We start from the raw sequence: 23,258 nt of genomic DNA on the forward strand, positions 1-23,258 counted from the left end.
GACAGAAAATGGCAGACGCTCCAAATGTGACACCCAATTTCTGGAAATATTAGCCACTGTTGCTGTGGCAACAGGGTGCAGAGACAGCAGCTTGACGTCAGCAAGCCTTATGCCCATAAACCGAGAGAATAATGTCATTTTACACTGCCTTGATTGTATAATAATAGACCCAATGTCATCATTAATGTAATAATAATAATAAAACTGATATTGCATGGGTAAAATTAAAATACATTTTATTGTTGTAGTCATGTGCCACAACAATGTAGTCAAGTTTAATTACATCTTGACAACCTACATTTTCGATCTGATGCAGATGATCCAACCGAAAAGCAAGGAGTGCGACCACATTAAGTTTCTGATTGAGGAGAAGGACTCGGAGGAAGAGGCTTTCTATGAGGACCTTGACGGCTTTGAGGAGAACGGCACGCAGGAGACCCGTATCAGTCCATACACGTTCTGCAAGGCGTTCCCGTTCCACCTGATGTTCGACAAAGATCTGATGCTCACACAGTGTGGGAACGCCATTTATCGAGTCCTGCCTCAGGTATGGATTATGTAAAAGTCTGTTTTACATGCAGCAAACGTCATTTCATAAAGTCAGCTTTGGATTATGTTTGGATGCCAGACTGCAGCATTATTAATGATGTAGTAAAAGCAAGAACATTATAATCTAACTTCAAACATGTATATGTTGTATTCCTCAGCTCCAGCCCGGCACCTGTAACCTGCCATCAGTTTTTTCTTTGGTCCGCCCTCACATTGACTTCAGCTTTCATGGCATTCTTTCCCACATCAACACCGTCTTCGTTCTGCGCAGCAAGGTAGAAATGGCATTTAATTTAGTTTTTTGTCGTGCAGATATTGGCGCAATCACATCAGTACTTTTCTCATATGAGCATACAATTAAGCACTATAACCAAAACAGGGTATGCCTGTACATGACAGAATGTGCCAATAGTCCTATGTATAATATGTAGGCGCTCACTGATATTTTTAACATCTGCATAAGAGCTTGAATCTGTTGTCATTAACACTTTGTTTTTTTTTATTGTTTACATGCAGAAATTTCTGAGCATGTAAACAATGGATCAATGAAAAGAACTGACACGTAGTGTTTTATATGGCCGTTTATGCATTAAGTAAAGACTGTAAATGTCCTGAAAAAAAGATGTAAACTTTTACTCAGCATGCAAGATAGATATGTCTATGTAAGTTCAGAAACTGAGAAACAACGGAAAGATGAAGCTACTACTGAGAAGCACAGATTTCAGTTAGAAAGCAAAAAGAATCTGAATGCGTGTTAAAATAATTGCTACCATGTCTTGAAAAATCATTGAAGCGGAGTGTTCACTGTGTATATACTAGCCTCAATGCGCTGACACCCCTGGGATACTAAAAAGTAGACATTTTTTTCTTTATACACAAAATCTGAAATTCTACTTTCAAATGATGGATGACGCGTGTGACACCTCAGGCAAAAGAAACAACATATATTTAAAAATAAAGAGTGTGCTGAACTGGTGCCCAGTTTTGAAGCCAATTTAGAGAAGAACATAAAATGCAATATTCATAAGTGTGATGTAATCCTGACAGGAAGGCTTGCTGAATGTGGAGACTGTAGAGAACGAGGATGAGCTAACGGGGGTGGAGATCAGCTGTCTGAGATTGAAAGGACAGATGATTTACTTGCCAGAAGCGGAGAACATCCTTTTCCTTTGCTCACCCAGGTAAACCCACAGTCTGCCCTGATAGAAGCACATACTGAATACACACACACACACACACACACACACACACACACACACACACACACACACACACACACACACACACACACACACACAGTACAATGGTGCAAGTCAGAGGAGTGTCATCAGATATGTCACTATTTGCATTGCATATTTAAAAAGTTTTGCATGACATCCTCCATCCCTTTCATTCATCGCCTTCATTCCCCAAATGAGGTTTTACTCACAAATAATTTGTCCCACTGAAAAATGTCAAGGCACTCTTGATACAACTGAAGACACAAAGTTCAGAATGTAAATTACAACCTGTGCGAAAACAATTCATAGTTTTACAGGTGAAGAAGACAATTAAATAACAGAATAAATACTGTAAATAAATGATATAACCATTAGTCACATAAGAAAGCACAAAAAACACACAGGTGAGACAACATTTAGTTCAATATGGTTAATACACTCCAACTGAACTTCATCTAATTCAGTAGTTTGGAGACGTCTTCATCCTGTGAATATATTAAATATCTTAAAATAACAGAAAAATTAGTGATTTAAATTATAACATCAGAGTTTTGTGTGAACGCATCCTTATATTATGTTATTTGAATGATTAGACTGCTCAAGTAAAGTGAATTTAAACAGTGTCAATAAATAAACCATGACAAACACATGTGGGTATTGAATGTACAAGTTTAGGTGTGATTTCACACACACACACACACACACACACACACACACACACACACACACACACACACACACACACACACACACACACACACACACACACACACACACACACACACACACACTCTAAACACCATCCTTAAGTGTCAGACAACACAAACACAACACACAAACACAAGAGAAAAGGGGACTGTGTGCGGTTTTACTAATTGAGAAATATCTGGATGAAGGTCATTGTGGGTAGACAGAAAGATGCTTAAATGGCTGAATGTTCTAGAAAAGACTTGCAATCTTGGTCCCTTAATAAAGGGGCGTGTCACCCAGCATTGCACTGGGTGACACGCCCCTTTATTAAGGTGAGCATGGGTCTTACATATTTGAATTCCAAACAAAACAAACATTTCAATTGGCTCAATTTAGTACTACTTACCCCGAGAAGTCAGTGTTTTCAATATCTTATAATGAAAGTACAAGACAAATTGCACAAAATTGGAGTCTGGAGTTTGACCCATACTTATCTAAAGTCCAACTTCAGTGAATCCTGAATTGCTGGAATAACCTTTTAATCTCGGATGGGCAATAAGATTAAATATTTAATGCAGTTACACAATCCAACAATCGAGTTAGCTCAAACGTAATTTGCTATCATAAACAGGTATAGGGACATGGACAGAACAAAAAAACAGCAATACAAACTTGTGAGCTGGTAATTGCATTGGTTCTCCTGTTGTGATCCCCGTTAGTCTCTGTGGCCCTTGTATAACCAATCACACATTTGTAGTATAGTATTTCACGCAGGAGAGAAAAGTTCAGGAGATCTTATCCTCACAGATCAAAGACACTTTGCAGAGGACAAGATCAGTGTTTTCATAAAAGGTTGCTACCTGACAGGAAATAACAGAGCCAGAAACATAAGAATATGCTTATTCACCAGAGTGTTTGACCTCACCATTACAACAGAAACATCTATCTAAAGACAGGAGTCGTCGCCCTGAAAGGACGATGGTGGTCTCACACAAAAAAAGGCAGACAGAATAACGAATGAGTACCTAACGGTGTCCTTCCTGCGTTTCTCTAGTGTTATGAACCTGGATGATCTCACACGAAGGGGGCTTTACCTGAGCGACATCCCGCTACATGACGCCACTCGTGACCTGGTGCTGCTTGGGGAGCAGTTTCGGGAGGAGTACAAGCTGACCCAGGAGCTGGAGATCTTGACAGATCGTCTGCAGCACACACTCAGGGCCCTGGAGGATGAGAAGAAAAAGACAGACAGGTTAGACTATATTTGGTGGGAACTGCAGCCATGTAAGAATTGAAAGTATACTTGAATAGCTTTACAACACTGAAACTTTGTTATTTATTGAATCGCTCGTATGTGTTTTGTATGTCAAAAGTGAGTCAGTAGTTCCAAACCTTTGTTTGACAAGTCGACCTGTAATCCCTCATTAAAGAGAGCAGTTCAAGCAAATAATTACTTCTTGTGTTCTCAAGTAGAATATGCCCCAATTAGGACTGTAATAGACGTAAGCAGACGACCAGGTAATGTGATTAACACTGTGGATGTGCAGTCTGGCACAAGGAAGAGTTCTTTATTTAATTATTTATTGTAGACATGAACAGGTGGTATGGCAGGTGAGGCTGGCATAAGCAATTCTGGTTTACTCTAAACAGAAAGTATATGTACTATGCATGTATTATCTGCAAACACTTCAACGCATAGGAAGCAAGTATCTCCTGTAATAATTATACTTTATCATACATAACTAAAGCTTCAAGGTACAGCAAACATGAATGTACCAAGAGCATGGAATCTCACATTTTCATATAAATAATTGGTGCCAGTGGACAGGCCGAGGTAAAGCAAAGAGCCCGCACCTGAACTCAATCCCATATATAGGCTCAGATTAAGCCAGGCTCCCCCCACTTCCTTCTCCTCCTCAGACAGCTGCGCCCCTTTAGAGGCATGATGGAGGTACAAACTACATAGAATGTATAAAGAGTGTAAAAAGGAAAGATAAGGCAAATGTCATGTCATCTACCAAAAAGTATGTTTTCAAATTTTTCCTTATATGTTGATCCCTTGAGTTTATATTGTGATTCCCTTTAGTGTAATTGCATATTAGTCATTATGTTTATTATGTGTAATTATACATTTTATGTATACCCTGTCATTATCTGTAGCGTGTGATTTAATTCACAACAGTTTCCTCTGTTGGAAAAATGGGCGGCACAGATTGTTCTTCTTTAGGAAGATAAAGGACTAGTGTCTTCAAGTACTCCCTTTTAAGGACGGACTTGAGTCAAGAAACACTAAAGATACAGCAGGACACTAACAGGTGTCACTCCTGTACAGTTATGTTGAGGCTACATGACAGTAGGACCACCTCGAGTCAGAATCTATTGTTATACCAACGTTGATGCTTGCCTTCGCTACTTTTCAGTCCCTGTTATGGTGAAGACAGTTGGGTTTGGCTTTTAGAAAAGGGTCCGTCATAGTAATATGGCACAGCACAGACAGACACAGTGTGCGACAGCTGGAGAGGACCACGGAAGTGGAGCGTGGTCTTTATTAAGACCGCTGCCAAAGTCCTATCTTCTTATAGGAAAGGACTTTGCCTCTGCCTCTTGGATCCCGACATTATTATTCTCACCATTCTCCTGTCTCAATCTGCCTTGGGATTCAAACATTAATTAGAATTCATGGCTCCTCTCTAAATATTTAAGAGGACTGCTGCTGCAATTTTGCTGCCCTTTAAAAGCTTTAAAACGGTGTTTCCTGATAGTGAAAGCATCCATTTATACTGTTTTTCCTGCTGTTCAGGTGTGTAAAGATGATACAGATGAGTATCTATAGTCTCGTCTCCCGGGTAAATATACTATATTTCCGTCTATGGATTTTTGTGTGGTGACCGTTATCTGTTCGGTATGTATTATGTGTCTTCAAATTATGACGCATCATGGAAGGTATTTTATTTTAAACAGGCAGCCATGATCCAAGCAGTTACCATAGAAACACCACCCTCCCATCTGAGAGCAGCTTGAATAGCGAAATGACCAAAAGGTGGTGGGTGAGCAACTGAAATGCCGATCCAAAAGGATGGTCCAAAAGGACTTTAGTCTGGTAGCCCGAGCCTATCACCCTGCTGCTCAACTTGAAAAGTTCATTTCTCTTCCTCCCTTTTTAGATTGCTCTATTCCGTTCTGCCGCCGTCTGTTGCCAACGAGCTGCGACACAAGCGGCCTGTCCCAGCCAAACGCTACGACAACTTGACTATCCTCTTTAGTGGCATTGTGGGATTCAACGCCTTCTGCAGCAAGCACGCCTCGGCCGAGGGAGCCATCAAGATAGTCAACCTGCTCAATGATGTTTACACACGTTTTGACATCTTGACAGACTCTCGGAACAACCCTTATGTATACAAGGTTGGAAGCAAGAATTTTACCGTGACAGTATATCATGCATTTGTGTAAATTTCTCTCAGTAAAAATAGATGTACCTATACAGCTAAGTGACAACAATCAAAATGTACAACAAAACTGCAAAGTCTACAAACTATAATTGAGAATATGAGGGCTTTTACCTGCATTGTTCAAGTTAAGCCACCAACCCTAGAGGTGAATAATGTTATGCAATTATGCACATACAAGTCAGCAAGAGTATTTATATAAGTTGACTTGAATTTTTCTCCATAAGAAGAGTAGTACTAACTTCTAAACACAGCGTAGTTTTACAGCAGGACTGTACCATTTTATAGGCCTCATGCAGCAGATTTACACTCCAGGCTTTCAGACAAGAATGCACTTTAAGAAGTCAAACAGACCTCGGCACTTCCAGGGGATCGGCTTCAGGCACTGGGTCACCAAAAGAAGTAATATTTACTCTACAAGCTGAAATGCTAGGTGGTCCGAGGGTTTTAGCAGGGCTCAAAGAGGCCCCGAATGTCTTAAAGCTGATGTAAGTGTTTAAGTGTTTATTTCAGGGTGTTTAAGTTTATTTCTAGCTGCACAGTGCATAACAAAAACCTTTGGAGCACAGTGAGAACAGATGATTTTACATAAACTAAAAGTAATTACAAAAGCTAAAATTGGCTATGATAAAATTCACATGAAGAATTATAAAATGTGTGTCCTTATACAGGTGGAAACTGTTGGTGATAAGTACATGACGGTGAGCGGGCTGCCAGAGCCATGCACACACCATGCCAAGTCCATCTGCCATCTCGCTCTGGATATGTTGGAGATCGCTGGACAAGTCAAAGTGGATGATCAACCAGTACAGGTGCGTTAAAATGTTGCTATACATTTATTACAAGTCTGTATGATAAACTGCCAAACACTAAATACTGTTGTTTGTATGTTTACACAAAGCTACTCTAAGCACACACACCAAATTAGTATTGTATTATAGTATTTTATCTTTTCCTTTTTTTATTTTTATATTTCTAGAATCATTTCACATTATCCAAATAGCAGTGAACTGACATATTTTTGTCCCCAAAAATCTCACAACGCATTTTTAGGTTGGCGGATGGCTTGTGTGTGTCATTTAGCAATATTTATTTATTTAAGTGTGTACTGTATGACTGTTTTCCTTCACACGTTTATTTATTTAGCAGTTTGTTTTTAGCAATACGTCTGTTATTTTGGCACACATGAGGCATTAGGGGGTGTAGTTTTGTAGCACTGCTCTGAAAATTCAGACATTAAAATACAGTGTCAAATCGGACAAATACTGCTAACTGGCATTCAACCTAATATGACCAACACTTTACACGCGAGGATTTTTTGATTGATTTTAGGACAATTGTATCTGTGCAGGTGGTAATATGTCCACGCTGAAGTAATGCACAGACAAAAGTTGGATAAAAAACAGCAGACTTTTGTTTAACTGACTGTTGGAGTTTGTTATTGTATCAATGACTGTTGAGACTTGACTTTGGAAAATGATGTCTTGTTAACAAAAGGCTGTTTATTTTGGGCCATGGCACTGGCAGAAGAGGAGTCCGGTTTAGCAGCAGAAACAGACTCAAATCATATCACAATCCTGAGTCTAAAAATAGATTCTCATTTGTCTTAGACGCTCTCGGCATGTTCATGCTCTGAAGACAACAAGCACTGAAGTGCTTGCAAGTTCAAGTATAAATATTAGCCTGTAGATTGGCTGGGGCTACTTTTGGATTTGCCAACCTTTAAAATGTATTTCTATTTCTTTTCTTGGAGTGATTCCTGGCAAAGTTATATCCACCCACCAAATGTTACAGCTTTTCAGTTGCTAGTTTTCAGAATGTGTGCCAACAAACTAAGAAGCATTCAGCTGGATAGTTGCTTGCATTTGTTTTCTCCCTCTTTGTCTGTGGTGCACAACTCATTCACCTCCTTGATATTAATTATATGGAAACAGGTTTATTTAAATGCTAAGCTTTTCAAATTTTTCGCTACCACAGTTTTGAAGATACATCTGGTGTGTCATATGCTGCTTTAAGTAATGAATTGAACACAGATTACATATGGTCAGTGCTCTGTTTATGCTAGAATACATATTTAAGCATATTGCCAGTATGTCGTTGGCATTTTTATTTACTTTGGTTATACTACAGCTGACATGGTTGAAGTCTCCCTTTTCCATTATCCTTTCTTTTCCAGATTACTATTGGGATACACACAGGAGAGGTGGTGACTGGGGTGATTGGCCAGAGGATGCCCAGATTTTGCCTTTTTGGAAACACGGTCAACCTTACAAGTCGTACAGAAACTACTGGCGAGAAGGGAAAAATAAATGTCTCAGAATATACCTACCGGTAAGTAGAAGTACAATTGCATATTGTCATCTGTTCTTTCATTCATGTGAAATCATGTTTAGATTAATTCACTAGCTGCAGACTTGGTTAAACAGTATTTTAAGTAATTTGTAAAGAAAATGTCAGTATTAGACATGACGGTTAAGTTGTAATCCATTTGAAACATAAACCAGTAGGTCTGTGAATTTGATGTTGTTTGTTTCATAGCGTTACTGAAAATAAGATACAGAACCCCACCGGACCATTCAGGGATTTATCACGGTGTTGACGTTGTATTCCAGGTGTTTGCAGTCTGCGGAGAACGCTGACCCTCAGTTTAATTTGGAGTATCGGGGCCCCGTCACCATGAAAGGGAAGAAGGAACCGATGAAGGTGTGGTTTCTGTCTAGGAAGCCCACAGAGACACAGTCCACCACAGAGAGTTAAAGCGTCACAGTTCAGATGCAACACTCAAACACCATGACTTTTATCTAACAGAAGCTTCAGTAAATGTATTTTTAAATTACACATTCTGAGGCAGAGATGAGATGGAACAGTTAAAATAAAAAAATATTAATCTATCCACAGATGTACAATTATATATAATATGATGAGCCTGTACCGTTGCTCTCCCAGCTTGTTTCTGCTCGACCATGATCTGTTGTGACCTCACTCTATTTTTTTAGTGTAGACACAGTAGTGAAGTGTTTTATAAATAGTAGAGGTTAGTAATATTCAAGTTTGATACATTTTTGGACTAGGTACTCTGTCACATTGTAATTGTACATACAAATCACAAAAGGTTTTGATAAGCAAAACATTTTCCATCAATATTAAATATATTTGTTCTGTAATTACAATGTATAGTTGTCACTCTATAAGCCCAAATAACTGTAATCAAAAAAATACTTCAGCTTGATATCATGTTTGTATTAAAGCATTGCATTTTAATTGGCTGAGAGAGTTTTACACTGAACATGTTACACTAGCAGCAAAACCATTAAACAAAAATGGAGATAGTATAGCTGTTGTATTTATATAGATTTATACCACCAAGTTATTTGACGCAAAAGCTACTGTGATAAGTTTATTTTTTATTTCTTTAAAAGTCACACATTATACATGTTGAGCCGTTACCGTATCATCAGGTTATCTCTCTTATAATTAAAAATATATAAACTACTTTATTTGTTATATTGCACCTCTTCACTTACTTTTTCTCTGCTTTTTTGAAATAGGTTGTAATTTTAGTTTGACTTAATGTTGTTGAGATATTCTTAATGAGATTCATATACATAATAAACATTATTTATTCTTTTATTGTCATAAGAACTAATAACGACAAACACATTATTATGAGTGAAACTACTGTTTGTGCATCTATGAGTTCAACTATGTGTTGTATATGTTGGATACATTTCGCATTAGTAAATATAACATGCTTTTTTCACCCTATTTTTCCAAAGTTGTCATTATTTAACTTCACATAATGTTCTTGTGATGAATTGTCTCTACACCATGTAGCTTCCTGTGTACCAAACAAGTGCCGCTTGTCCTGTATGAGAGCATTTCTGTGCTTGTAAGACATGTTGTTTTCTGCTGGGAGGTAACTAATAAAAGAGAATAGTCTTGAGAAGTGTTGGCTACTTGATATTTCCTTTGTTACATCACTTGCTTTGCTGTTAACCTATTCATTGCGGCTCTTAACAAGACTTTATTTTTACTGAAGACAGTGGTTAGACTGCAGAGAAGTCATTGTAAGTTGCTAAAAATAATATATAGCAGATTCTGTGGAAAGAGCTCTCTCTGGTGGCGAGTCAGAAGATTCTAATCTTGGAGACAACGTCCATAAACGGGAAGTCTTCACCATGTCACTGCATTTCACAAATGTTTTTTACTTTTATGCATAACATGTCTTAAATACATATATCTATATATAGGATTATCACAGAGTGGATGCAAACGTGTATTAGTTAGTTTCGTGAGGTGTCATATCAGTTTAAGATTTGACCATTGGTACTTTTCTTCCAAAATATTTATAAATTGAGATTTCCATGAATAATACTGTGGGTATAAAGACTAAATGGGTAAAAGCAAATAATCGAACAGCTTGAACAGTCTGGTAGAAAATCACCTGCGATGCATTGTGGCTTTTAACGATAGACAATAACTTATATCTTATATGACCTTATCTTTATAACGTTGATACAGTATATTGTTTAAATGTAGTACTGTAGAGCCTAAGTCTTATTTTACTTTTGACCTCAACCTTTCTGCGTCATTCAGCTTTTTTATCTATAAATTTGAATTTTAATTTGCCCTTCAAAGCCTCTTTTGGCTGCTAATTAAGGTTTTAAAGATACATATTTACTCTGACAACCAGAAGTAAAAAAAGAGGGAATTGGCCGTACCTACATCGGGTTGAATTAATGTGGTTTTGTGTGAGCTGGATGGGTAAATTAGATGATTGTTTGCTCACGAGTTAGCTCAAACTACTTCAGCCTTTGTCACAGTAGGCATGGCAACTGATGGCTGCAGCCTATTGTCATGCATTCATTACACCCGTGTGTTTTCAGCCCCGATGAGTGAAAATGTCAGTTGTGAAAAAAACTCTTATTGTGTATTTGATGGTCTGTTTTGATGTTTTCTTTTTCTCTTGAGGCTGACAAACCAATGCTGCAAAAGCTGATAATACTGCAGAGGGTGAGCCTACAATGCATTATTTATTGTTAACCTTTAGTTATCCAGGCAAGTTTGGTTGGGCTTTCCTTTTCATAAAGGTCCTGTTCATACTCAGAGAGTTAAAGTCAGCATGTTTTTGTCTAAGGACCCTGAAGTTAGGCAGGTCAGAATAATAAAAAATCAACTATTTAACCTGAAGCATAGCCAAGAAAAGCTGTAAAAGTACTTAATACAATCATCAGTTCACCCACAATCTGATAAAGTCCTTGAGCCTTTCAGGGTGGCAATGAACAAGCATCCTGATGATCCCACCTCTTCTCACTTTCTTGCCCAAAAACCTTAACGCGCATTGCTACAAAGAAACCTTCACAGTTCAACTATGAATGCTGGATCCACAAAGTGCAACAGTTCTCACACACACACACACACACACACACACACACACACACACACACACACACACACACACACACACACACACACACACACACACACACACACACACACACACACACTGCAGTGACATATTGATGTCCTGTACCTCCCATATACAGCTAGGATAAAGTATTGTGAGATGTAGGTGTGTTAAAGATAAGCTTCAACGCGGCTTAATCAAGTAAGTGGTCAACTTCATTACTGCAGTCATAGTAGAAAGGTCTTTTGTTTGATAAGAGGAAAATTCATGGAGGTGGAAGATCAGGCAAAGGTCTCATGATGAGAAGAAGAGGAGATAAGAACAAAAATTGACATGCTGTGCATGTTTTATTTATCTCTTTGGGAAACTTGTTTTTGAAATACTTTGCATTTTTGCAGCTATACCTATCTGCCCATTTCAGAGAAATACTTTGTTAAGTAGCTTTTTGTACAGTGCAGTTAGTTTGTAGTTTGGACATTTTGTTTACATCATTCTGTTGTTAAGATAGATCTTACATACATGATACAGAATAGCACCAAACTCAAAAACACCAACGCCCAAAATCGTTTTCTCATCTGCATAAGCTTTTTGTTTTCCCAGAACAACGATACAAACATCATATTCAGTTTAGTGTATCTTACTGTAACGACGTGCATGAGAGTGTTCATTAACTTAAAATATCAAAGGTTACGTTTAGCAATAATTAAAGGTGTCATTAGAGACACATTAACAACCACAACATTTTGTATGAGACAATTACATCAAGTGCAGATTAATTTGCTGACTGATAAGAGGTTTGACAAAATGACATCTCAGAGAGTCACATTTTAAGCAATGGAAGCATTGATTTCACCTACAGGTTTAATGTCTAGGTTTGATTAAACATTAAAATTGTGATTGATACAAAAGTTGTATTTGCTGCTTGCTTAGTTTCTTGGTTTCTGCACTGAATTCACTTGGAAGTTACTGTAAGTTGTGACCAACACCCTTCACAAACAGAGATACAGGTGTGTCAACCTTTCTATTATTCACAAGGTTGACCATATGGTAATATTTATTGGGTATATTGAACCAGTTCAGTTAAGAACCATGATATTGTCCAATCAGCTGCAGCTGTGGATATTGCCTTGAGAAAATCTGATCTTTAAACGGCCACATCAGCATCGAGATTAGATGACGGGATAAGAGGGAGCATAGTTTAAAAGGAGTGGCAGACTCTGAGTGAGACACTCCTCGCTGCAGAGTCGTCCAGCTCACCCTCACAGCCACCATGACCTTCGACGGCAACTGGAAAATTGATCGCAATGATAACTATGAGAAATTCATGGAACAACTGGGTGAGTGATACTGAGTTGATAAAATGCTGAAGATGGAAGAGTATGTTTTTGAAATATATGGAATCATGGTCTCATTACCATGCATACTCTCTGTGTAATAAGATGACAACAATATAATCAAGATCTGATAATGCAGATGTTAATAAATCATTGATAAGGTTAAAATGTAATACAAATAACGATTCAAAGACGAAGCAATTATGCAGTTTTATTATTTGATCAAATTCATTCATCCAGGTTTTTATGTTTGAAGTCAATTTATTAAAATACTATGTGTTTAAAGTCTTACATGTGAACACTTGATGGCACAATGACCGGCTGAACATGCTTGTGATTTTTCTTTTGTACCTACTTAACTCCATAAATACACAAATGAAGGAACAAAATGCGCTTGCTAAGTGATTAAATCCTGACAAAAATCTCCTCTGCTTGTTCAGAGCCAATTGAACTTATTCCAATGTGTCTTTTTATAGGAATTAACATGGTGAAGAGGAAGTTGGCTGCTCATGACAACCTCAAGGTAATCATCGCACAGAATGGAGACAAGTTTCACGTCAAGGAAAGCAGCAATTTCCGCAACCTGGAACTCGACGTCACCCTCGGTGTTACCTTTGATTACAGCCTTGCAGATGGAACAGAACTATCAGTAAGTAAACATGTCATCGAGGGGACGTGCCTTTTTCCATCATTACACTTGAAAAGAACAAAAAGTTTGACCCCAACAATCTACATTTACTTTGTAATTTTGTGTAATTGTTCAGTTTCAAATACTTCAATATGAGCTCGGTGTTTTAGTCACTTTAGAGTTTATTTGTGAGCTAAACGCCTTTAATTTGATAACCCTTGTGCTCAGTTGATTTTACTTCACTACCACAAACTGTCAAAGTCACAAAATTGTCAATCTTCTGTAAACTTTGTTCACCTAATATTTGTGTTATGAATACGTTCCATGTCTCACCTCACAGGGCTCTTGGACCATTGAGGGAGACATGATGAAGGGGATCTTCAAGAGGAAGGACAACGGAAAGATACTGACAACAACAAGAATCATCCAAGGAGATGAGCTTGTACAGGTAGGGGGAATTCATGACCATCCAAATTGGGGCACGAAAAATCTACATTTTATATCTCACACATGGGTAGCCGTTAAAAAAGGTGCTGCGATATAAATCATTTTATATTATGATTTAAATACACATAAGGCGGTCAACATCTGATACCATACAGCAATTTACACATGTCAATACGTTGTGGATAAGGATGATGAAAATGTTCTGCCACCAGATGCAGAAAAGTGTGAAGCAATTTATAATATACCATATCTGACTTGACCTTTCCTCAACAGAGCTACAACTACGAAGGTGTGGATGCTAAGAGGATTTTCAAAAGGGCTTAGTCCAAACTGATAAGAAAAACTTGAGAAAAAGAATTGAATTGCACTGAATTTTGATACCTTCAGTAATAAAACCATACTGTCACTGCCTGTTTACTGTGTTTGTATCTGTTTTATTCCTATCTAAATCTTCATTTTTAGTAAAAATGTATGGAAATTTCTAAAGTCTTGAAGGTGAGCTACCGTTGGTACCGGAGGTTTGCTCGGCATATGTTTCATCACTTTTCAACCAAACCCCCCTGAACCAGAAGAGAAAAAATAGACCGTATATTATTTATTGTGTCTTACTGTTGCTGCTTTGTGATCAAAAGTTGTGTTCGAGAGAAAATCAACGCTGTTCATGGCGACTACATTGACTGAATAATTTCCAAGTTGATTCCAGACGTCTGTATTCTTTTGCATAAAGGAGCATTTGCACTCTCACTTCCTCCAGCATGAAGCTGCATATCCTCAGCCTGGCGTGTGAAAACACAGTCTTTGTCTCTTTCTGGTGGAATAATTGTGGTACTGCATTCATTCACCAAATAGACCAATGGGTTATGGTTTTATTTGAAAGAGAACATACAGAGAGATCTGGTTTACTGAGTAAAAAAGACGATAACGTTTGGATTTAGATATAAATAATACATGTAGTGCCATGTAAATATAGCTAAATTAGTTTTATAATTATCTGAGAACCTTACAAAAATGGCACAGATAAATGTACCCACATGACACATTTGGAGATTCCACCTTTACATGCCTTGACTGAAACCTCTCCAACTTTGCTCTGCTCCCTTTATCAGCATTGGCCTGTAAATATGGAAAGTTCAGTTGTTGTGATACGGCTTGCTCGAGATTTTGGGCTGCACCTGCATCATCCAGAGGGGATAGTTATTTTCAAGCAGGGGCCGGAGCCAGAGCCCTCGGGTTAAAAAAACATATGCAGTGAAAGGACTAATTTGAGAGTGAAACAATAATTTAAACTTTATTCAACAATAAATAAAAATAAATATATATTATCTACAAAAATATAAAGTGTAGACAGATTGTATATGTTTCTTTATATTCATCTGTACTTACACAAGTCATGAAGCATTCACTGAAGCACCAAGAACTCAATTCAACAGTAATGGCAGGCCAAATCCAAACCACACACAGAGGTATTACATTAGGATTCAGGGAGGCATACAGTTCCAACACATCAGGTCATAACAGCCCGTAACTTACCAGATAAAATCAGGGATGTAACGGGGAAAGTTCTCCTTTGTTCTGAAGTGTTTATGTAATACAGTGTAATTAGGTTCTGTCCCCGAATATTTAGCATAGGATAAAAGAAATGGATTGATGACATGCCAACTGCAACTTTAAGTGACGCAGGACATAAAGACCTTTTGGCCAATAAGCCCCTCGAGTACATAAAGCCCGACTGTGACTGAAGACTATGGTTCATGTGTGCTAAAGGAAACCATATTATCACCCCCTTATCTCAGAGCCCCAAACAGACACAGGCATGCATACACATTTAATACATCTTTCCATTATTATAAATTAAGGCTCTTTCTTTCTGGGAAAGTAAAATACACTTACCACTGACTGTACAAGCACACATTTTCCCATTCTCTGCCTCTGAATATTTACCTATAAAAGTAAAACGTTTGTCAAGTGCAGCTGAATGCAGAGTGATCAGGGACTTTGTTGCTGTTGTTGGAACTTGCAAGTCCAAAAGGGCTTTTAGTATATCCTACCTGGCACAAACCCATCCCCCATAACTCCAACACACACACACATGCACACACACACACACAAACACACACACACACACACACACACACACACACACACACACACACACACACACACACACACACACACACACACACACACACACAGTACAATGGTGCAAGTCAGAGGAGTGTCATCAGATATGTCACTATTTGCATTGCATATTGAAAAAGTTTTGCATGACATCCTCCATCCCTTTCATTCATCGCCTTCATTCCCCAAATGAGGTTTTACTCACAAATAATTTGTCCCACTGAAAAATGTCAAGGCACTCTTGATACAACTGAAGACACAAAGTTCAGAATGTAAATTACAACCTGTGCGAAAACAATTCATAGTTTTACAGATGAAGAAGACAATTAAATAACAGAATAAATACTGTAAATAAATGATATAACCATTGGTCACATAAGAAAGCACAAAAAACACACAGGTGAGACAACATTTAGTTCAATATGGTTAATACACTCCAACTGAACTTCATCTAATTCAGTAGTTTAGAGACGTCTTCATCCTGTGAATATATTAAATATCTTGAAATAACAGAAAAATTAGTGATTTAAATTATAACATCAGAATTTTGTGTGAACGCATCCTTATATTATGTTATTTGAATGATTAGACTGCTCAAGTAAAGTGAATTTAAACAGTGTCAATAAATAAACCATGACAAACACATGTGGGTATTGAACGTACAAGTTTAGGTGTGATTTCACACACAGACACACACACACACACACACACACACACACACACATGCACACACACACACACACACACACACTCTAAACACCATCCTTAAGTGTCAGACAACACAAACACAACACACAAACACAGGAGAAAAGGGGACTGTGTGCGGTTTTACTAATTGAGAAATGTCTGGATGAAGGTCATTGTGGGTAGACAGAAAGATGCTTAAATGGCTGAATGTTCTAGAAAAGACTTGCAATCTTGGGCCTACAAAAGAAAATGTTTCTAAATATTCTAAAATTGAACATCACTGATTTTTGATGTGTTTTCTGGAAAGTCGGCTGTAAGGAATACAAAGCCTTAAAAATGCCAAAATCTGATTTAAAATTTATCTTAAAGTAGAAGTAAAGTAGAAGAGGACAATATTCATATCAATGTTAAAAGTGTCCAAATTAACTGTATATATCTACTTAATAATTTATTTTGTTACAATTAATCAAAATTCAGTAAAATGATTGTTGTACTATCATGCTCATGCGTATGCTGTGCACACAGCTAGTAATATTTTGTAAAGGCCACATGCAGGTTTAAGAACATTAGTCTTAAAAAATAAAATAATTGTTGTGTTTTATGGTCAATACCAGGTAGGCATATTCATTATAATGGCATGGTTATGAAAATACCTGCAAATACAGACCTATTCAAATCAGTCTACTTTTAAAGGAAGACTGAAAAAATACTATTTGACATCAATGTGAATTACAAAAAAAGATCACAAGACCCAACATAATCCAGGGGAGAATACACATGGTGACATGGTCGTGCAGTATATAACCACGTACTGAATAACATGAGGGCTGCTCCGACTACGGGACATCAGTCACCACATGTATGTATTTGTAGACGGCCAGAAACTGAACACGGCCTTGCTAGATCACATTTTAAGATAGATCTTTCTATATAAATGAAAAATGGCAGATTTTTACAGCCAAATAAGTTGACAAGTTCAGGGCAGCCCTATGTCATTCATTAACACAGACAAGTTGTAAAATAACTGATAAATGATAACAGTTTAAAGAAAACAGTAACTAAAGTGTTGCAATGTTCCCTGGTGTCCTAAAGCCTTCAATGTGCATAACGTTTAAAGCTGCCCAGATAATACTCCTTTGACTATAGTGTAGATAAGCAAACAACCATAAACCTGCTGCTTTTAATTTGTTGTTTAGAATGACATCATATTCTGTTCTAGTATCGTAAATATATTGTTTCACGTCAACAAGCTGTGATTTGCCTCCACACTTCTTTCTTTTTGTGCAGCACTTCAGCGGGACTACTGCACAAATAACAAAAATAAACATTTAAACTTGACATAAAGTGATTAAAAAGAATTATAAAGACTCAAGAACCCTTTGTGCAAACTGAAATCAGTCGAGATTTTGGTTAAAACTAAGCAATCCTGTGGGGCAATGGAAGACAGTACAGTACGCGTAATGGTTGATAATCAGTCAAAAGATACGCAACAGCATTCAGAAATAGGTTTTACTTATGTGACAAGCTTGCATAAATAAATTCCACTCGATTTGGAGATTCTTCAAGACGTGTTTCCATTCTGTAAACTCTTTGGCATCCAGTTTACTCTACTGACCACTGTCCTTCTATGTAAACAAACCTTACCAAGTAACACTCATAAAAAACCACGTTCATCCAGTCCTTTGGCTGTCACTGGGTTCCATTTTGCAGTGGGTTTATTGCTATTATGGCCTGTAAAGAAAAAGAGCCTTGTTTAAATTATATTTAATGATTTATGTGTACATTTACACCTCTACAAAGAAAAAAATGAATACTGTCCTTTTGTCTTTTCCAATAAATGTCAGCTAGGAGTGGGCAAAAAACCTCCCATTTATCATTTTATATTGTGGTTTTGATACTATGTAGTGAAATGGTAAATTGTCTTCATAATTAATTGAGAAACTGGTAATAAATTGAAAAAAAAAACAGGCAAGAATCACGTCAAGGTACTTCATTACATTGATGCAGAAATTATCGAAAAATACAACAGACCGGCTGATTGATTTACATCATCGTCCTCAACGGCATGAAACACCAGAAATACAATGAATAGCGGCTCCAGCTAAATGGACATACATATATGTATATCTCTGTTATACAGTGTGTTGTCAGAATGGTCAGCCCTACATTCAGGTTTGCATATTAGAGAGGCTTACTTGTTTCAGGTTTGGCTTTTGGCACATCTTGTGAGTATGTGTCAGTGGGGAGTGTGTGGCTGGTATCTCTGCGCTCAGTCACGACCGCTGCCCGCGGCACCGTGGCTGAGAGGACAAGAGGCCTCTGGTTGTGGTACTTGAGGCGGTATGTTTCCGTCATGCAGTTATCCACAGTAAAATATGTTGTCAGAGAAACCTCTTGGGCTGGCGGCACCTGTTCCACTCTGCATCCAGTCAGTCTTTCCTCGCTTTCACACGATGACGGGGTACTCCTCTCTGGGTCCGAGCCCGACTTGGAACTTGCATCTGAGAAGGTTCTGAGGCCCGAAATGTCAGGCCTCCTGTGAGGACTAACATAGGACGTGGACGAAAGACGAGGACTCGATGGAAAGGGTTCTTGGAGCATCCTCGGACGAAACGCTGCGTGGCTTGTTTCTCCCTGGTGAGGGGGGATCCGCTGGCTCGGTCGGAGGTGAGGGGACCCTGTTGTGCCGAGCTGACGCTGATTGCTCAGTTGTAACGGTTCTGCGGTCACATTGCTGGGAGGATGGTATGGTAGCGTTATATGAGGACACTGGGGCTCAGAGGCGCCAGTGTTTTCTCTGTCCTCGGGCCCCGAGAGAGCAAGATCATCAGAGCTGTTCCATTCAGAACTGCTGGTTTTTGTAATGTGCCTCAGAGCTGTGCTTTCTCCCGCATGCCCTCTGCAGCTGGTCTGCTCACTCGGCCTGTTGTCTGAACCGGTGGACTCCCTCTCTGAGGATGCCGCTTTTCTGGAAGTACTGGAAGTGTACTTTGATTTCCGCCTACAAGAAGGAACGATGGAAATTATAATTTTGTATGAATGGAAATCCAATTCATGAGTCCTTATTGGTTCACAATGGAACACGTTATTAATAGTTTTAAATAAAGGGCACTACCTCGCACTTGGACTGCACTTTAGATGTGAATGTGAAACTTGGTCATGGTTCTTTCCCTGAGGTTTGGGTTGATGTTTACCTATGACATATAAAAACAAAGGTGATCAAAACATAATGACAAAAAATGCTGTATAGCTCACTTCGTTTTAAAGTTACTACAGTATGTACGTACTGTAATTAGTGTAAGAGGTAATGTAGTTTTATCTTCCAACCTTTCTTCCTCTTTACAGTTACATTTAGCACAACAAAATAAGGACACATTCTCAACTATGTCCGAAAATAATAATCTCAAGAATACAACGAATGAGAAGACGTTTGGCTTAACTAAACAGCAAGAAGATTAGAGACGATAAAAATAAAGTGGAACTAAAATAGATTTCAGCGCAATGAGTGAGATTCATGACTTGCTTTCTCAGAATTTATAGATTGAATTTAGAATCCTGAGAATTCAGTCCTAATCTGCTACATCATAGATTTTAATGACTTAATTCAGATTTCTCTCCATCACCTTCTGCTTACATAGATTGTGGTTATCTGGATCGTGGTCCATGCCTAACACTCATTAAATGAATGATATTGAGCTGAATGTGCTGTAACTGTGTTACGTTGTTCATTCTGTACACATGACATCTACTGCTTCTCTTCATCCGAGGAGAGGGATCCTTTTCTCCCTCAGGTTTCTTCCTTTTTTTCCCTATGAAAGATTTTTTTCTATTTTTTTGGGGTTGTTTTTCCTGATCCAATGTGAGGTCCCAGGACAGGGACGTTGTATGTGTACAGATCGTAAAGTCCTCCGAGGCCAATTTGTAATTTTAGGCTATACAAAATAAACTGAATTGAATTGAATTACATATGAACTAGGCATATATGGACACACTTTGAATAAAACAAAATGAATCAAAAGTAGAGACCAAGTCGAGACAAAATCATCTAAACGTCTTACAATGAAACCGATGTTCTCTCTGGACACCAGGTGGCAGCAGAAGAGTATTAATCACACAAGACTTTCTCACAGCTGGATGAACCAGCTAGCACGCTCACTCAGCGTGGCGCTGAATTCCTTCCCTTTAAAAATAGATGTGTCATTTTTTTTTCTTTGCTGTTGCCCCAGAGAGGCCCATGCAAGGATAAAAGCTTTAACTGTGTGTTGGAAACACTGGCTCTCGATGCACATAGCCTCGATAAAGTATCAAGTGCAGCACACTCAAAGTACTGCATCAAACAAAAATATATTTATGACAATGCCGGCAGCCACGTCCAGCTGTGCTATCCCAATGAGCTCCGTGGGATTATCATCAGATTAATGCCTGCGCAGGGTCGACTGGGTTAAGAGGTGAAGAAGCCAGTCCGAGCTCAGAAATCAATCTTCAATTACTTTCACATTACCAGCTCACTTCATCTGTTAGACTAACAGAAATACTAAGAAAAAGGAATAACCTTTCTTCCTCTCTTTGAAATTATGTAATCTAGGGTGTGCATGAATACCAAACACAATCTGACAGAAAACTAATAGATGTATATCTGTATTTACAAATTGTATCTACTGTAAGACTCACAATTCTTAATTTTCCTGTAAATATTTGTCTGAAAGTATTGCAGATTAGATGTAAGGCATAACCTACCCTGACATGTTTATGTTCTTTCTTTTCATGTTTGGATTTTCACCTCCTGCTACTTCGGTTGGTGGTGTCTCATCCTATACTTAGAACTTACCATTGTGTGGAGGTGAGGACGTTAGACTTGATTTGGCATCGCCTTCCTTTTGGTGCAGTTGACTAAAAAATATAACACAAAACAATGTCCATACAAGTTTTCAAGCGGTACGCAAAGGAAACAACAAACAAACTTTCATGGTCATGGGCACAAAATATTGCAAAGCACCAAGGGGAACACATTTATTATTACAAATGTGATTTGTTTTATATTATTTTTTAAGTATTGTTGCTTTAAAATGCCTTTTGTAAATCATTATGTGTTATTTGATACAGTCTGCATTTGGTGACAGTTTGATAATTTCAAACCCTACGTATCTAAACAGTCGTTCATGGAACTTTTCTCCTGATAAATGCAGAGGTGTGTAGCACATTAACGAGAATATACAGCTGCAACACTAACCAACAACATCTTGATATTTATCATCAATTCTTTATTACAAAATCACCTAGTTAAATTATATCATGGATACGAAAAAAAATGTATAATTCGATGTTTCAGTGTACATGAAGCATTCAATGAGAATATTTTCCAATATATGTTTACTGTCCTCTAAGGTAAAACAACAGCAAGGTGTGATGTTTGTTGGAGAAGGATTTCATACTCTGTGTAGGTTAGACAAACTTCACAAAGTGTTTTTTTAAATCAAGAAGTTTATGCTTTCATCCTGCTGCATTGCTCTTATATACATTTAAAAGGTTATTTAAAAGGTAGTGTCCTTTTGCGGTTCAGTTTAAGCCTCGTTTCCAAGGATTTCAAAAGTATTTCTGAGTGATGATTCAGACACAAAAGCATTATCACAATTCTCAAAATAACAAAGCAGTGGAAGAATGTACTGAAGAAAGTATAGAAATGGTTAAAAAGCATGTGGTCTCTCAATATTAATTGCTTGTTTCATTATTTATTTGTGGTGGAGCCTAATAAATTAATGAGAAAAATAGGTATATGAACTTAAAACTTAAGATTTTCTTCCATTAATTAAAGGGTTTCTAATTTCCATCAATAATATCCTGTTAAGAGATAGGTTCCCATTTTTCAAGTCATTCTTAAAACAATAGCGTGGTGCCCATATGAAGACTGAAACAAGTTGTTTGTCCTTTAATCATTCCTCCTGTTTTACTGGCTATTCAAAAACCTTCCTCAGGTACTTTCTATGCAAGTGGTCGAAAGTGGTGAAATATGTTTTTACCAAAATATGTCATTCCATTGAAAGGGCATTAGGAAGTCATCTTTTAATGGCCAATGAACAGGAGGAATGATTACAACAAGAAAACCCAGTTTCAACCTGAACATGTGCACCTGACCTATTTGAAGACTTGACAAATGTTGAACCTATCTTTTAAACTCTTGTAGTTCTTCAGATGATCCAGTACGTAATCACTTACTTACTTATTTACAGCAACAACTCAGTGATTATTTTACCTTTTAATGGTGTCACTTCTTGAATGTGGTTCTTATAAAAAACTGTCCACTGAACAATGTTTCTTACCTTTGCAGCGGTGCCTCTGGTGTTGATCTCTGGTCTTTGACAACAAAGCCATCGACGCCAGGTGAGTCAGGGTTGGTGGAGCCACTGCTGAGTCTATCGCTGCTCTCATAGCCAGATTCTGTCCTTTGGATGGTCCAGGTGTCACTTCGCAGCAGTGTCTTTGGCCCCCCCTTAAGTCTGCTGCCTCTCTGCTGGTTGGCCCTGCTCTCTGACTCTACAGAGCTGTGGCTCTCAGTTTCATGCCGCTGCTCGTCCTCATAAATTGTCATTAAACACTTCTGCTTCCTATCTTCTCTGGTTCGTACATAGTCCCGCTCGCGGTCTCGGCTTTGTTCGGTGTGCACTCTTTCTTGTGACGAAGGCTTACTGTGCCGGGGGCTGTCGTGCTGCTGTTGGCGACGCTGCTCCAGTTCGT

The 23,258-nt window shown here is 38.2% G+C and overlaps 3 protein-coding genes across 3 annotated transcripts; 2 read left to right on the forward strand and 1 right to left on the reverse strand.

Annotated features, from left to right (window-relative positions):
• Window positions 1–250: 250 nt before the first annotated feature.
• Window positions 251–9,841, forward strand: LOC137789158 (guanylate cyclase soluble subunit beta-1-like). Its single transcript, XM_068582428.1, has 8 exons — window positions 251–547; window positions 708–824; window positions 1,597–1,730; window positions 3,514–3,711; window positions 5,624–5,861; window positions 6,577–6,717; window positions 8,082–8,236; window positions 8,518–9,841. The coding sequence occupies exons 1-8, from the start codon at window positions 251–253 to the stop codon at window positions 8,660–8,662; spliced, it is 1,425 nt and encodes a 474-aa protein (XP_068438529.1). The 3' UTR covers window positions 8,663–9,841.
• Window positions 9,842–12,582: 2,741 nt separating this feature from the next.
• LOC137789160 (fatty acid-binding protein, intestinal-like) lies at window positions 12,583–14,045 on the forward strand. Its single transcript, XM_068582430.1, has 4 exons — window positions 12,583–12,649; window positions 13,123–13,295; window positions 13,615–13,722; window positions 13,995–14,045. Exons 1-4 carry the CDS (start codon window positions 12,583–12,585, stop codon window positions 14,043–14,045), a joined length of 399 nt encoding a protein of 132 aa, XP_068438531.1.
• A 2,646-nt stretch (window positions 14,046–16,691) lies between these two features.
• Window positions 16,692–23,253, reverse strand: LOC137789159 (inactive ubiquitin carboxyl-terminal hydrolase 53-like; the record flags this gene model as incomplete). The annotated part of the gene is made up of 5 exons (XM_068582429.1): window positions 16,692–18,257; window positions 18,722–19,527; window positions 19,642–19,720; window positions 21,355–21,416; window positions 22,844–23,253. Coding segments are annotated over 5 exons (1,434 nt in total), but the record flags the coding sequence as incomplete, so codon positions are not given.
• Between the last annotated feature and the right edge of the window lie 5 nt (window positions 23,254–23,258).

This window comes from Clinocottus analis, unplaced genomic scaffold (genome assembly GCF_023055335.1).
Source record: "Clinocottus analis isolate CAN_PGR_092001 unplaced genomic scaffold, fCliAna1.0.p SCAF_183, whole genome shotgun sequence".
Lineage (NCBI taxonomy): Eukaryota > Metazoa > Chordata > Actinopteri > Perciformes > Cottidae > Clinocottus > Clinocottus analis.

Excerpts from the sequence above, each read along its gene's own strand:
- LOC137789158 (XM_068582428.1), top strand. The coding sequence starts at position 251 with ATGTGCCACAACAATGTAGTCAAGTTTAATTACATCTTGACAACCTAC. Across the intron at positions 825-1,596 it reads TCTTCGTTCTGCGCAGCAAG|GAAGGCTTGCTGAATGTGGA; the intron begins GTAGAAATGGCA and ends TAATCCTGACAG. Across the intron at positions 6,718-8,081 it reads TGGATGATCAACCAGTACAG|ATTACTATTGGGATACACAC; the intron begins GTGCGTTAAAAT and ends TTTCTTTTCCAG.
- LOC137789160 (XM_068582430.1), top strand. The coding sequence starts at position 12,583 with ATGACCTTCGACGGCAACTGGAAAATTGATCGCAATGATAACTATGAG. Across the intron at positions 12,650-13,122 it reads GAAATTCATGGAACAACTGG|GAATTAACATGGTGAAGAGG; the intron begins GTGAGTGATACT and ends GTCTTTTTATAG. Across the intron at positions 13,723-13,994 it reads AAGGAGATGAGCTTGTACAG|AGCTACAACTACGAAGGTGT; the intron begins GTAGGGGGAATT and ends TTTCCTCAACAG.